The sequence below is a fragment of the Manis javanica genome, chromosome 9 (genome assembly GCF_040802235.1).
Source record: "Manis javanica isolate MJ-LG chromosome 9, MJ_LKY, whole genome shotgun sequence".
Taxonomy (NCBI): domain Eukaryota; kingdom Metazoa; phylum Chordata; class Mammalia; order Pholidota; family Manidae; genus Manis; species Manis javanica.
Window position 1 is genome coordinate 63,078,579 of NC_133164.1, and position 12,679 is coordinate 63,091,257.

Genomic DNA, 12,679 nt, shown 5'->3' on the forward strand with positions numbered 1-12,679 from the left:
GCCACTAACGGTGGGACTTCCCTCTTTCACCCCATCTCCCCCTCACTCCACTGCCTTCAGCAAAACAGAGGAGAGAAAGCAGGCGTCTCCCCACTTGCTGCCTTGTCACACTTTCAGCCATCCCCTCCCCTCCCTCACTGGTGCTCCCAACATGGGGGAAAAAGCCCCGACCTCATGGGGACGCCCGACATCTGAGGCCCAGGCACTGCTGTTGCCTGTGCCCCCTACCGCAGGGCCCTCTTGTCTCCCAGCTCCTCCCTCATCTCTGGTGACAGGGCAGGCTTCAGCCTCATTACTGTCTCCACGGGGTGGCCAGCACCTGCCTTCCAGAAGCAGTCCTGACTTCCTCTTGGCAATCAGGCCAGCCTGCAGCTAGCATGAGAGAAGGCCTGCTGTCCTCAGCGGTGCAGCTGGGCGTCCCAGCAGCTTTGGGCCTGCTCTCTGAGCCCAGCCAGCGACCTCTGAGGTCGGGTTTGAGCAGGTGCAGCCCCAGGTGGAGACTGAGGGCTGGAGGTAGAGATTTCCCTTGGGCCTTGGGCTTCTGGGGCATCTCTAATCCTGCTAGTGTCCAGGAGCTCCATGTAGGAGGCTTGCCGGTGAATGAAGTGGCCCGAGGGAAAGGCAGGAAAGGGGTTCGAAAGTTGGCATGGAAAGAAAAAAAACTGTCCATGGAAAATTACTCTTGAAAATCCACTAGGAAGGTGCCATGTTGGAAACAGACCGTCAATATATTTTCCTTCTGGAGTTGAAAGAGATCATCCCTGATGAAGTAGCTGACTTTCATTTAGGAGCTGCGTCGCACAAACGAGTTTCATGTCTTTAAACCCTGGGATCACCCTCAGCATCTGAGATGCACGCTCTCTGAGAGGCCCCTGAGGACTGCCAGTGGCTAGAGAGCTGGTCCCAAGTCTTCCTCAGGCTCATCCTGGACTGCAGGGAGCCGCACGTGCTGGTTGCAGTCACTACTCTGTCTTATTTTCTTGCCAAATGTACACAGTGTTTTCATGTAAGAAATGGGTCTCTTCCATACTCTTCTGCTCTTAGCTAATCATCCTTGGCACATGCCCCATTGTTCAAAGTCCTGAAGGAGAGTGTGGATGAGAGGCTTCCCGAACCCCTAGTAAGTTGCCTCTATTTTTCTAAGGCTTTTCTGTGATTTATATGCACAAACACATAATTTTTACATAAATAGGAACATGCTGCACATATTCTGTAACTTATATTTTCACTGACCAATAAAATCTTTGTGATCCCTCCCACACACACAAAGACACATAGCTAGAGCTACCACATTCTTTTAAACTATTCCATAGTATGGATTTCAATATATTTGTAATATTATCTGCCATTGTTGAACATATTTGCAGTTGTACCCAATTTTTGTTATTACAGGTATAACTACAGTAAACATCCTATGTACCTATATTTGCACATTTATGTGCATGTTTCTGAAAGATAAATTAATGGTATTGCTGGATCAAAGATTGTGTATGTTTGAAAATTTAAAAACAACTGCTGAATTGCCTCCAAAAATGTTCAAAAATTTTCACTCCTAACCACACTGTATATTCCCCAATACCATACATTATCAATTTTTAAATTTCTGCCAATCTGATGGATAAAAAGTGGTATCTAAATTAAAATTTTTTCAATCTTAGAGAGGTTGAATATGTTTTCAAATGTTTATTGGCAATTTCTGTTTTCTTTAGGAGATTTTTGTTTATATCTAAAAATGTTTTCCACTGGGCTGTTTGTATGTTGCTTACAGATTTTTAGGAGCTCCTTTATTAATGATATTAATCTGTGATTAATTACATAGACTTCTTCTAGTCTGACACTTGTCTTTTGTATATGGCATCTTTAATTCAAGTTTTTTTCTTTTAAGGGATAACTTCTGGGTCTTAGGTAAGCCCTCTGTGCCTCCTCAAAAGTATACTTTTAGAAATTCCCTTACATTTTTTTTGAATACTTCTATAACTTTAATTTTTATGTTCACTCCTGTAACATTTGTGAGCTTATGATATGAGAAAGGCCTTGGCTTTATATTTTTTCCAGATGTGTCACTGCCAATCGCTCATTCTTCCTTTTTGTGCCCACTGGTTTGAAATACCACCTTCATACCGTATCAAATGCCTATACACACACACATCTGTCTCTGGACACTACTCTCCACTGATGTATTGGTAAATTCCAGCCCTGCCAGGACCACACCTGTTAAGGATGGTAGCTCTGCAGTATGTTTTGATGTCTGGTACGACACATTCACCTTTGCCCACAACTACCACCACTATTCCCATCTGCAATAATTTATTTAGCTGTTCTTGAGCATTTTTTTTCTGTTAAACAAACTTTCTAAATGGATCAAATATCACTTTTAAAAAATCTGTGACTTAAATGGGTTTGCACTGGATGTATAATTTGGAGATAGCTAACATTTTAACAATACTGAGGCTTCCTATCCAGAAACACAGAGTCCCTTCACCTATTCAACTCTTCTTTTATACCTGTATGTAAAGATATGCAGTTTTCTTATTTCTTGTTATTGTAAACAATATATTTTTCCATTATATCTTAAGATTGGCTCTTGCTATTCTGTAGGAAATCTGTTGATTATATTAGTCTCACATGTAGATGCTTTAATGAGTTCTTTATTAGTTCTAATAGTGTTTAGTTGATTTTTTAGAATTTAGAGACATACTAAAAGCTGCAAAGATTACATTTTTGTATATTCCCTTCTAATATTAACACTTTCTATTTGATCTTCTTGTCTAATTCCATTGCCTAGAGTTGCCAGTACAATGTGGGACTAACTTTAACACTTGTTACTAACCTAAAAGGGAACAATTCTAAATTTTACTGTTACGTAGAAGGCTTGCTTTAAATTTCTGGGAGAAAAAGTATTAAGCTAAGGAGGTTTCTTTTTATTCTCTACATGACTAGACTTATCAGAAATAAACTTTGAATTTACTAAATTATTTTCAGAGTGTTACAATTAATTGTAATTCAATTCTTTAAATAAAAAGTGGTCCTCTTTTTGGTCACATAGAACATAATGGCCAGATATTCTGTTCCTCCAGGAGGACATATAACCACGTCAGATACCTCTGATGTCAGCAGAGCTGGCATATGTTAAAAATGCAGAACTAGAAATAGTCTGGGGGGAGCACATCAAAGCAAATCACAGATTTATGCTGTTGGTAGGTAGTTCAATGTGAATCCCTCACCTTGAAATCATCTGGAATGAGGAGTTTTGATGTTCGTAGAAAATTCAAGATGTATCTGAACATCTGTCCATCTCTGTCAATGAAATAGTGCTGTTTGAGACTGTCCAAAACAATGGGCTCTGTACCATCAAAAAGTCTTCCGATTCTGTGATGGAAAAGAGGGAACAGTGAAGATAATTAGAATCAGCTGTTTGGCCACTAAAACTCAGAGCTACTGTTTTGTATCACTATCAGAGGTAGCAGTTTGGAATATCGCAGTCAGGAGGATTCACCTGTCAGGTAGGTACGGTTCTCTGAGAGGTACTGGTCCCTGCTTGATAAATATCTCAGGACCAGGCAATTCAATATAGTCTCAGCCTTTCTCAAGTAAATTATCTTACTCACTGTCTTTTACCTGTAAAGAAAATGTTCCTGACATAGTGATTATGGCTAAGTGCTGTCACTGTAATGGAAGATCATGTTTTTCCCCATGTGACTTAAAACAACCTTCTCTGTTACTTAAAAAAAAAAAATGTTATTGTTCCAAAGTACAAGATCCTACAAAAAAAACAATTTTGTTTTTAAGAAATCTGTTTTCTGAGCCTTCCCCACCCATGAATCACCAACTTTACACAAGTAAAGCAAAGTCTATATGCTAACATCTACATTTAATTACAAAAAGGAATGATTGAAAATATCACTCACATAAGGAGAATATGTTTTCCATTAACAATATATAGTCTAGTTTCTTAGGTCTCAGCAAAAATCATCTGTAACAGCCAGGCATCATTGTAAAAAAAAAAAAAACATTTGGCCACCCAAAACAATATGACCTACTTCTGGAACATGAGTGGCTCTGGGTGATTTTTAAAAACAGGAATCCATAATATGTTCTTCCCATTTATAGAGTTAGCATTTGAACAGTGTGCTACAGTTAAAGTGTTTTTCATCCACTATCATTTGTCTCTTTAAGGAAGGCTGAATTTACACACTTCAGCATATATTCACATCTACACCACAAACAGTATCTTATATCAGATAACAGAACTTACACACTAGAAATCACTCCCTTTACCAAAACGTACATTTCACCTCTCATTAACAGTGTAGGCAACAAGATGCCACCATTTTTTAATGAAAAGCTTTTGCTGAGCTCATAACAAGTCTATGTATGACTTTTCTATGAAACATCGTTTTATTGCTTTGAGGATGATTTTGAAATCATACATTTTCTAATCTGTTGAAATGGGACAGATGTAATGGTAAATCAATAATCCCATCCCTCTTAAAACACAACAAATAGGAAAACGATTCCCCTCCTTCCCCAAAAGGAAAGGCTTGTTTCAATAAAAATCTTTTAAAACTGTAGAAAACTCATGTCCTCCTGAAGGTGGCAAGTGGAAAGAAGAAAGCAACTAATTACAGGAAGGTCATATTTCTACAACTCTACGGGGTGTGTTTTTCTCAGCTAATGCTTTCGTCCAACTTTCCATGAATTGAGGGTGATTACCACGGGTGTGGATTACAACCATCCCAGGATTCTTTCACTGCATGCTACCCTGTCATTCATTTCTCATAAACACATCAATCAAGCGGAAGGCTCCATAAAGAACAGGCAGTGAAACTAAAATACACTTAGTCACTTATTTATGGCGTTTCCGGGACAGTTTGGTGCAGGATGGTCACCTATGAGACTTGTTTGCCTGTTACTAAAACATTTCACTCTTCACTGTTAATAGGATGATAAACGTACAGTTGACAGAGGAAGAAAAGGGAGTGATATTTATTAAGCGCTTTCCAGATACCTTGCCCTACCCTAAGCACTTAATGTAGGTAACAAATCCATTATCCTTCCTTTAAAGATGAAGAAATAGGCTCAAATGATGAGTAACTTGCCCAACCAGTTAGGTATCATTGGGGAATTTGTACAGTCTGTTTGATCTCGAGGGGGCCTCCCTACAATGATTGGAATGAAAAGAGTTACCACTGTGGAATGAAAGCTTTTGGTCTAGACCCTCCCCACCCCCCACCCCCACTCCCACCCCCATCTTTTATTTGTTCAGCAAGGGCTTTACAATGAAATCAGGATGTATACTTACTACTCTTGGGCCTGAAATGTGTTAGTACCCATTTGATCGCAAGTCACTTCAGTACAGATAAAAATTAAGTATTTTATTTAAAAAAAAAATCCTATGCTTGTTATTCTTAAATGCTCATTTTCAAAATCTAGACTTGAGTGTATGCTGGCAGCGAATGAGTGGTCAATAAATCTCTTCGGAGTGAGGGAGTAAACGGGTGACTTGAGTGGGGAGGGGCCTGGCTTCGTCCAGGTACTGGCGGGGATCCGGGTGAGTGGACTTTTACGCATCCTCCTTGCGTTTATAAAACCGTCTCGGTTTTTTAAATAAAATTACCCTAGCTTTTTCTCCCTTTTGATGAGACAGTAACACGGGGGCATGGCACACTCACAGCACAGCACAGCACAACACAGGAGGGCATCCCAAAGAAGCAAACGCAGACTTTTGTGAGAGCAGCCCTTGGGAGACCACGGGCACTAAGGAATGGGATTTAAGGAGGGAAAGGGCTCCGGTGTATTGTCACAGACCTTAACAGGGTAGGGGAGCCGCGACGATTAAACAGTTCTCAGGGTGAAAACGCGCGCGCACACACACACACGCACGCCCCCCTCCCCCGGCAGGTGCAGGACGTGGGGCAGAGATGCCCCCCGAAGCGCCTTCACACCCGACTTGGACAAACTTGGCCAGAAAGGGAAGAGCCGCGAAGGAGCGCGCAGGAGGGAAGCCTGAAAGGAGGCCCGGCTCTGGGACGGCCAGGGGGCTGCGGCGCGGCAACAGCGGGAGCGGTGGGTGTGCGGACGGGGTCACCCCGCAAGGAAGGGGCCCAGAGCGGCGCGAGCGGCCGGACTTGCCCGCCGACGCGGGTCCCCGGGCCGCGCGGCGGCGGCGCGGAATCGCACCCGCCTCCTGCTCAGGGAGAAGCTGAGGGGTAGACTGGGCAGAGATACGGCAAAGGCCTGGGAAGGGAGAGCCCGGGGCGCGCACACTGGGGAGAAAGGGCTCCCCTACCGGAGGCACTGTTAGGAATAGCGATAGGCAACTGTGCCGGACTTCTGCAAACTGTTAGAGGAGGAACGTTTTGAGTGTGCAAACAACGCGGAAGGACGGGGCGGTGCCAAGGCTCATAAAACGGCGTGCGGGTGGGCTTCGAGATGGGGCTGAGCGTGCTGTGGAAAAGCATTGTGTGGCTGAGCAAAGAAAGGGGGAAAATCGACGCAGGCTGTATTTCTTGTGGACATGTGAATGGAGTTACAAATCAAACTGCAGTGATTTGTAAACGCTGGTGCCTTAAAACTATGTGGGACTTACTATAGTTGGCTAACCTTGAGAACATTCCTGTTTTCCGACTGACCAAGACCGACCTGACTCCGGATGATGGATGACTGCCTATTTTTTTTTTTTAAACAACACTTATTGAACCAAGTGCCATGGTGAGAAAAACTTCTTTCCACATTTTAATGTTTCAATTTTTTAAATGCATTTTATTTTGTATAATTTCAAGATGAGGCCAAAGCAGAGAAAATAATATAATGAACCCCATGTGTCCACTCAGCTTCGAAAGCTTGCAACTAACTCTTAGCCAATCTTGTTTCACCTATTCCTCTACACCTCCCTCTGCATGTAGAGGATTTTAAAAGTAAACCACAAATATCCGATTGTCTTATCTGTAAATACTTCATCTGATGACTAGGACCACAAAGGTTCACTGAAAATAATGCAGTAACAGATATTGAAATATATCCCCTTTTCTTGCTTTTTTATGTTAGCACTCTGTTGATTATTCTTGTTTACAGAGTAAATGCAGGACTAAATCTCCGAGGAAAAGAAACTCCTTGTGGTGGAAAATAAACCTGGTTCCATGGGATGTGCCTCCCACCCACTCCCTGGCATTAAAGAATTATTTTAAATGAAAGTGCATAGGGACAGGACCTGACTAACCTGGCTTAATGTGAATCAGTCATTAAGAATTTATTTTTTCCCATGTATTCATTCGTTTATAGGATCTGTTTTCTCTAATATATTGTGACTCAGTTCCCTAAGAATTTCTTTTTCCTTCTTTATTGTGTAGTCATTCAGCTATTCATTTATTCTATCCAGCAATATTCACTGAGACTGACCATGCGAAATACAGAGGATGCAGTGGAGAATAAACCACACTCTCTGCTTTCACTGAATTTATGTCTGTGGAGCTGGAAATGCAGATCAAGTGCAGTGTGATCAAGTGTGTCTGGGTGTGCTGAGTGCACAGGAGGTGTGCCCAGTTCCATTCTGAGAGGAAACAAAGAGAGGTTCACTGGAGATCTGAAGGACAAGCAGAAGTTGACCAGGTTCAAGCAGAAGGTAAGGTCAGGTAAGGAAAGGCAGGGGAACAGAAGATACAAAGGCTTGAAGCTGGAAGAAGCTTGGCATGTGATGAGTTTCGACTGGGGCATAGAGTCATCTGAAAAATGAGGCTGGAGCAGCAGAAGTCAGATGGCAAAGAGCTGAGTAAGGCAGGTCAAGAAGTTCACATTTGGTTTCCAGGGCAGTGGGGACTGATGTCAGGCTACATTCTCAGCGACTTCAGGAAAAAGAGCAAATTTAGAAGTGAAAATTGAAATATCTGAGATCACATCTCTTCACAGATACAGTTTTTGGCTTCTCCAAATCCTGTGTCGCCTTGCTTTTGACTACGTCTTTTGCACAGAGCAGTGGTTCTTAATCCTGGCTGTGCAATGGAATCACCTGGCTGGAGCTTTAAAAAATAGTGATGCCCACCGCCAGAGATTCTGATGTAACTGTTGGCCAGGGCTGGGGCTCAGGCATTTGCATTTCTTAAAAAGCTCCCCGAGTAATAAATAGCTGAGTTGAGAACTAGTGCCAAGGAGGATGAACAGAGAGACTAAAGAGCAGCAAGCCAATGCCATCGACTGGAGATGCTTTCAGTTAGTGATTCTGTTGTTCTAAACTGTCACAGTACTTTTCTTAAATAGCCAACCACACTTTTAGAAATGAATGGTGCCCAGGATGATCTAGATCAACTCCCCATTTTACAAATGGAAAAACAGAGTCTGAGATATGTAACTCTCAGGGATGCACAGCTGGCTAGACACAGAGCTGGCTCTAAACCCATGGTGCTCCTGCCCCTGGGGCGGTGGGCAGAAGACGGTCCCATTCCAGCCCATGGAGGGCAGCTACTCTCGTGCTAGTTATTAGTGACTGTATAGCATTATTTGCCCAAGAGTGAACTGGCTGTCCCACGGGTTTTCCTGCATTTCATTTTCACAGTGACCCTGTGGAGGTGGCAGTATTATTCCAACTTCACAGTAAGGAAACTGAAGCTCCAAATGGTTGTCACTTGGCTTAGGTTCCAACCTAGGTCTGCTTCTAAAGCCTGTGTTCTGGACCACTAAATTGAATGCCTTTTCATTTATTAATAACACACACACACAAACACACACACAAACACACACACGGAACACAGAGAAGACAACTGAACAACTTCCCTTGAGAAATTCACACTTTTTATGGTTATCTCAAGGAAGTTGGGTTATTATCAACTTTGTAGGGACACGAATTTACTTAATAGCTGGGATACAAAATGTTAAGCCTCAGAGGCCTGGTGCAGCTAAGGCCTGGGTAGACTGAGAAGAAACCCTAAACTGAACCAAACTGAACCACATCAAAACACCCCAAGACCTCAGAGGTTACTTCAAACTGTTGGTAGAACCGTGAAGCATAACACGGATGGCAAAGCGAGACTCCTTAGGACAATGGAAGCTTCTGGGACCACGTGGCTCCATTTCCATTTACCAGGCAGCTCTTGTGCTCCCTCATGTGCTGTGGCCCTACACTGAGTCCTGGCACTCCTCTGTGGGATCTGTCGCTTTACAGCCAAGGAAACTCAGCTTGGAGAGCCTGCCGAGCCTCCACACACCCAGTCCTCTTCATGCTGCCTGGTGGACACTGTCCTGTTGGGCACCAAGGCGTGTAACACGACCCCAGACCCTGCTTTACCAGAGGCAGGTGGGTTAATCCTTCCGACTCTGCAGAGCCTGTCACAAATGGTAACTACACGGGGGAAGGCGGGAAGGGAAGGAAGGGCCCAGCCGCATTGCTGCCTGATCACATGCCCAGGGAGGGTGAGGAGACCCTGCGCAGGGATGGGGTTGAGAATGAGGTGCCAGAGACGGACCCACAGACAGAGATGGTGAGAAATGGGCAGGACACACGCTCTTGTGCCTTTTCGCCCACTTGCTCTCCTTGGCCAAAAGAGGCCTTTTTTCCCCAACTGCTGGGCTTCCAAGCCATATAGTTTGGACTTGAGGAGATAATTTCTTTTAGTTTCTGGTTCAGATTTATTTTGCTAGCTAAGAGATTCAAGATTTGCAAGAGGAAGGTTACAAATTACCTTTAACATTACTTTTGGGGAATATTTTGAATTATAAAAGTGATATCTACTCGTTGAAAATTGGAGACATGTGGAAGACAAAAGAGCAGCAGAACTGAGCAACAAACTGCCGCTGGCCCACCAGAGGGACATTATGTAAGCCATTTTGATTTAAAGAGCATTTTTCTATTGAGTAATTTTGTTTTCAGAAGCACTTGCAGCTTTGTACTTTTTTATGTCTGCTAATCCAAGTTAGTAGATTCCCACCCAAGTTTCTGTCCTAATGCCTGACACCTAAAAAGGATGGCCAGTGGGGTAGAGGGCTGGGGGGAAGGTGTGTTTGTGTGTGTGCGCACAATCGGCAGTGTGTGTGCACACAATGAAAGGTGTGTGGAGAACTGTTCCTGCGGGTGGAACCTGGCGTCAGAAAAGCAGAGACAGGGAGAGAGGGGGCAGCACCGGTTGGTGCCTTCTCTGTTCTGCCGAGGTGGGAGAGGAAGGGAGCCGAGTGGGTGGGAGGAAGACAATGCTAGGTTGCTGCACAAAACTTTTTGCATCGTTGGAGGGGGCGGTCAATATTGTAATCTCTTTATTTTTGCAATTATTTTTAAATGCCCATAATAAAAGGTTTTTCTTTAGAAAAAAAAGGGAATGCTTTGCTTGGCTTTATAACAATGTAAAAAAAGGAAATCATTGGTCAACTTACTGTTTTAGGAGTCTAAATTATCATAAATAGTATTTAATTTGCTTCAAGTATTATAACTGTTTAAAAAATTCTAGGAATAGTTCTTTATGGGTCTCACACATAGGAAATCTCATCTACATTTCATGAACAAAGATAAAAATGAATTCAGAGCTTGTTATGGAAATAGAAGTAATTTAAGACGAGGAAGAAAATACCTTCTTGGTAAAAACAAACAAAATCAATTATATCTACTTATGGGGAAGTAATGCTTCCAGTACCTGTTCCCTGAGGCAGCATCCTTTTCTTACATGATATACAGAACTGAAGAAAGCGGGGATGGAAGAAAGGTAAGTTTAAAATATAAGAACAAGTCTGAGAGCAAAAACAACTCTGGAACAAGGCATTTTGAAGAACTGAACAGTGAAGGTAACACTGAAGGTTGGGGGAGGGGGAGGGGGAGCTCAAGGCCACTCGGCGGGCTGCTAATACTCCTGGAATTTCATGAGTCCTCCGCCATGACTCCGGCTAGAAATATTTTTTTTAATTAGGAAAGTTATATTGATTATTTACTATGAAAAATGTATTACTCTGATTTTTAAAAAACAGAATGTACATACATAGGTTTTTTATTTCTACATTTATTGAATGCCCACCATGTTCCTAGTGGTCTGCCAAGCCTCTTAAATGAGCATGAAACAGTCCCACTGGGAGCCATGGAAGGACAGAGGAGAGGGACCTCGCCAACCTGAGGCAGGCTGGGGGGGCTTCCTGCAGGAGGCAACACCTGTGGAGGGTACACTGGGCATAAGGAGACAGGCACAGGGGCCTGGAGAGGGGATTTCCAGCAAGAAAGAACATGACATGTGAGGTGGAAACACAGCGGGTGAAGAGCATGTCTCTCAAAGCCTTGACCTGAGCAGATCACACAGGGCCACATTCTCCCGCACCCGGGCATAGTGCTCCCAGTAAGGTTTGAGGAGGCCCTGGCGTGTTCAGCTCTAAAACTCATACACCTGGTTTGAATCCCGGCTTTACCATCTGAAGATTAAATCAGTTTGAATTTGGATTTCTTTGTCTGAGAAATGGGATCATACCCAGCCCAAAGAATTCTTTTGAGGAATAAACAGATGACTAATAAAAACTACATTACCGAGTATTTGCTAGGTGCAGAGTCGGGTACTAAGTCCTCAAAACAAATCTGCATAGATACCATCACCCCCAGTTTACAGGCATGGCTGCTGCGGCCAGGTATGCTGAGGCCAGAATTCAGAGTCATGCAGCTGGACTGCAGAGCCCAGCTCAGCACCCCTCCCTTACCGCCCAGCAGTTGCTCTGCTCCTCCATACAGCGCTGTGTCCACCTGGCATGGGCTCAGGAAATGTGGACAGATTTTCACCCTTCAGCAATTATGTGCTTTGCCAAAACAGAATTCTGACTGTATATAAAATCCTGTTGTGTATCTGGAATTGGAAGAAATCTTTTAAGATCACCTGAAGTTGCTCTTTGGTTTGAGCAAGTGCCTGCTTAAAAGTAATTTCTAGAGCAAATGCTGTTTTTCTAAGATCAGTCCAGGATCAGATCATCATACCTCCCTTGAGAGTCCACTGGGGTATTTTCGGCTCAAATAGTTTCTGTTTAGCTTTTCTCTTGCTTTTTATTTGGGCAGGCAGCATGCACGTGCACAAGAGCCTGCCCCCACTTCCCACCCCCATCCTCCTCCCAACAGTCTGTTCTGTATTTGGAGGTATTTTTGACACTCTTGATTTAAAACTCTAGAATATGTTTTCCATTTTACAATACAATTACTATTCAAAGGAAAAAAAATGTTATGCTAGCTTCCATTTTTTGAGAATTAGCATTTTGCTAAAAACTTTATGGATTATCTGACTTAATCCTCACAAAGACTCCATAAAGTATTTACAAGTAATATTGTGATTTTACTGATGGAGAAACAGGCACAGAGCCATCAGGTAACTTCCCGAGGGTTGCTGAGCTACGGAGTGGTGTCCAGCCCCTGCTGTCGCTGCCTCTCGGCGTCCACCCCCCAACCTCCCAGCTCCTTCCCTGCTCTGGCCCCGTGTGCCAGCCCTTCTTCATCCTGAGTTCCACTCCAGCTTTCTTGGTTCTAGTTTCTGGTTACATAAGCAAACTCGTCTGCATGCATTTCCCATTGAATGTCCTCTCCTTTGGAGTGACTCTTCTTATTCCTGGGCTGTGGAGTACCAGCGGTCGTACGTTGAACAGATGTCTTCGGACCATGAAGAATTCCTGGTTCTTCCATCTATGCCCCCTATTTCCACACTATGTGGATCGGGCCAACCTACCCCCCCTGTGATTATGATCC

The 12,679-nt window shown here is 43.4% G+C and overlaps 1 protein-coding gene across 4 annotated transcripts in view; it reads right to left on the reverse strand.

Annotated features, from left to right (window-relative positions):
- The window catches only part of KCTD1 (potassium channel tetramerization domain containing 1), a 174,917-nt gene that overhangs the window by 23,318 nt on the left and 138,920 nt on the right, over nt 1–12,679 (reverse strand). For all 4 annotated transcript variants that reach the window (XM_017651216.3, XM_017651217.3, XM_037025406.2 and 1 more), the window contains exon 3: nt 3,225–3,369. In XM_017651216.3, the coding sequence (XP_017506705.1) occupies nt 3,225–3,369 (145 nt within the window). The remainder of the gene's footprint in view (nt 1–3,224; nt 3,370–12,679) is intronic.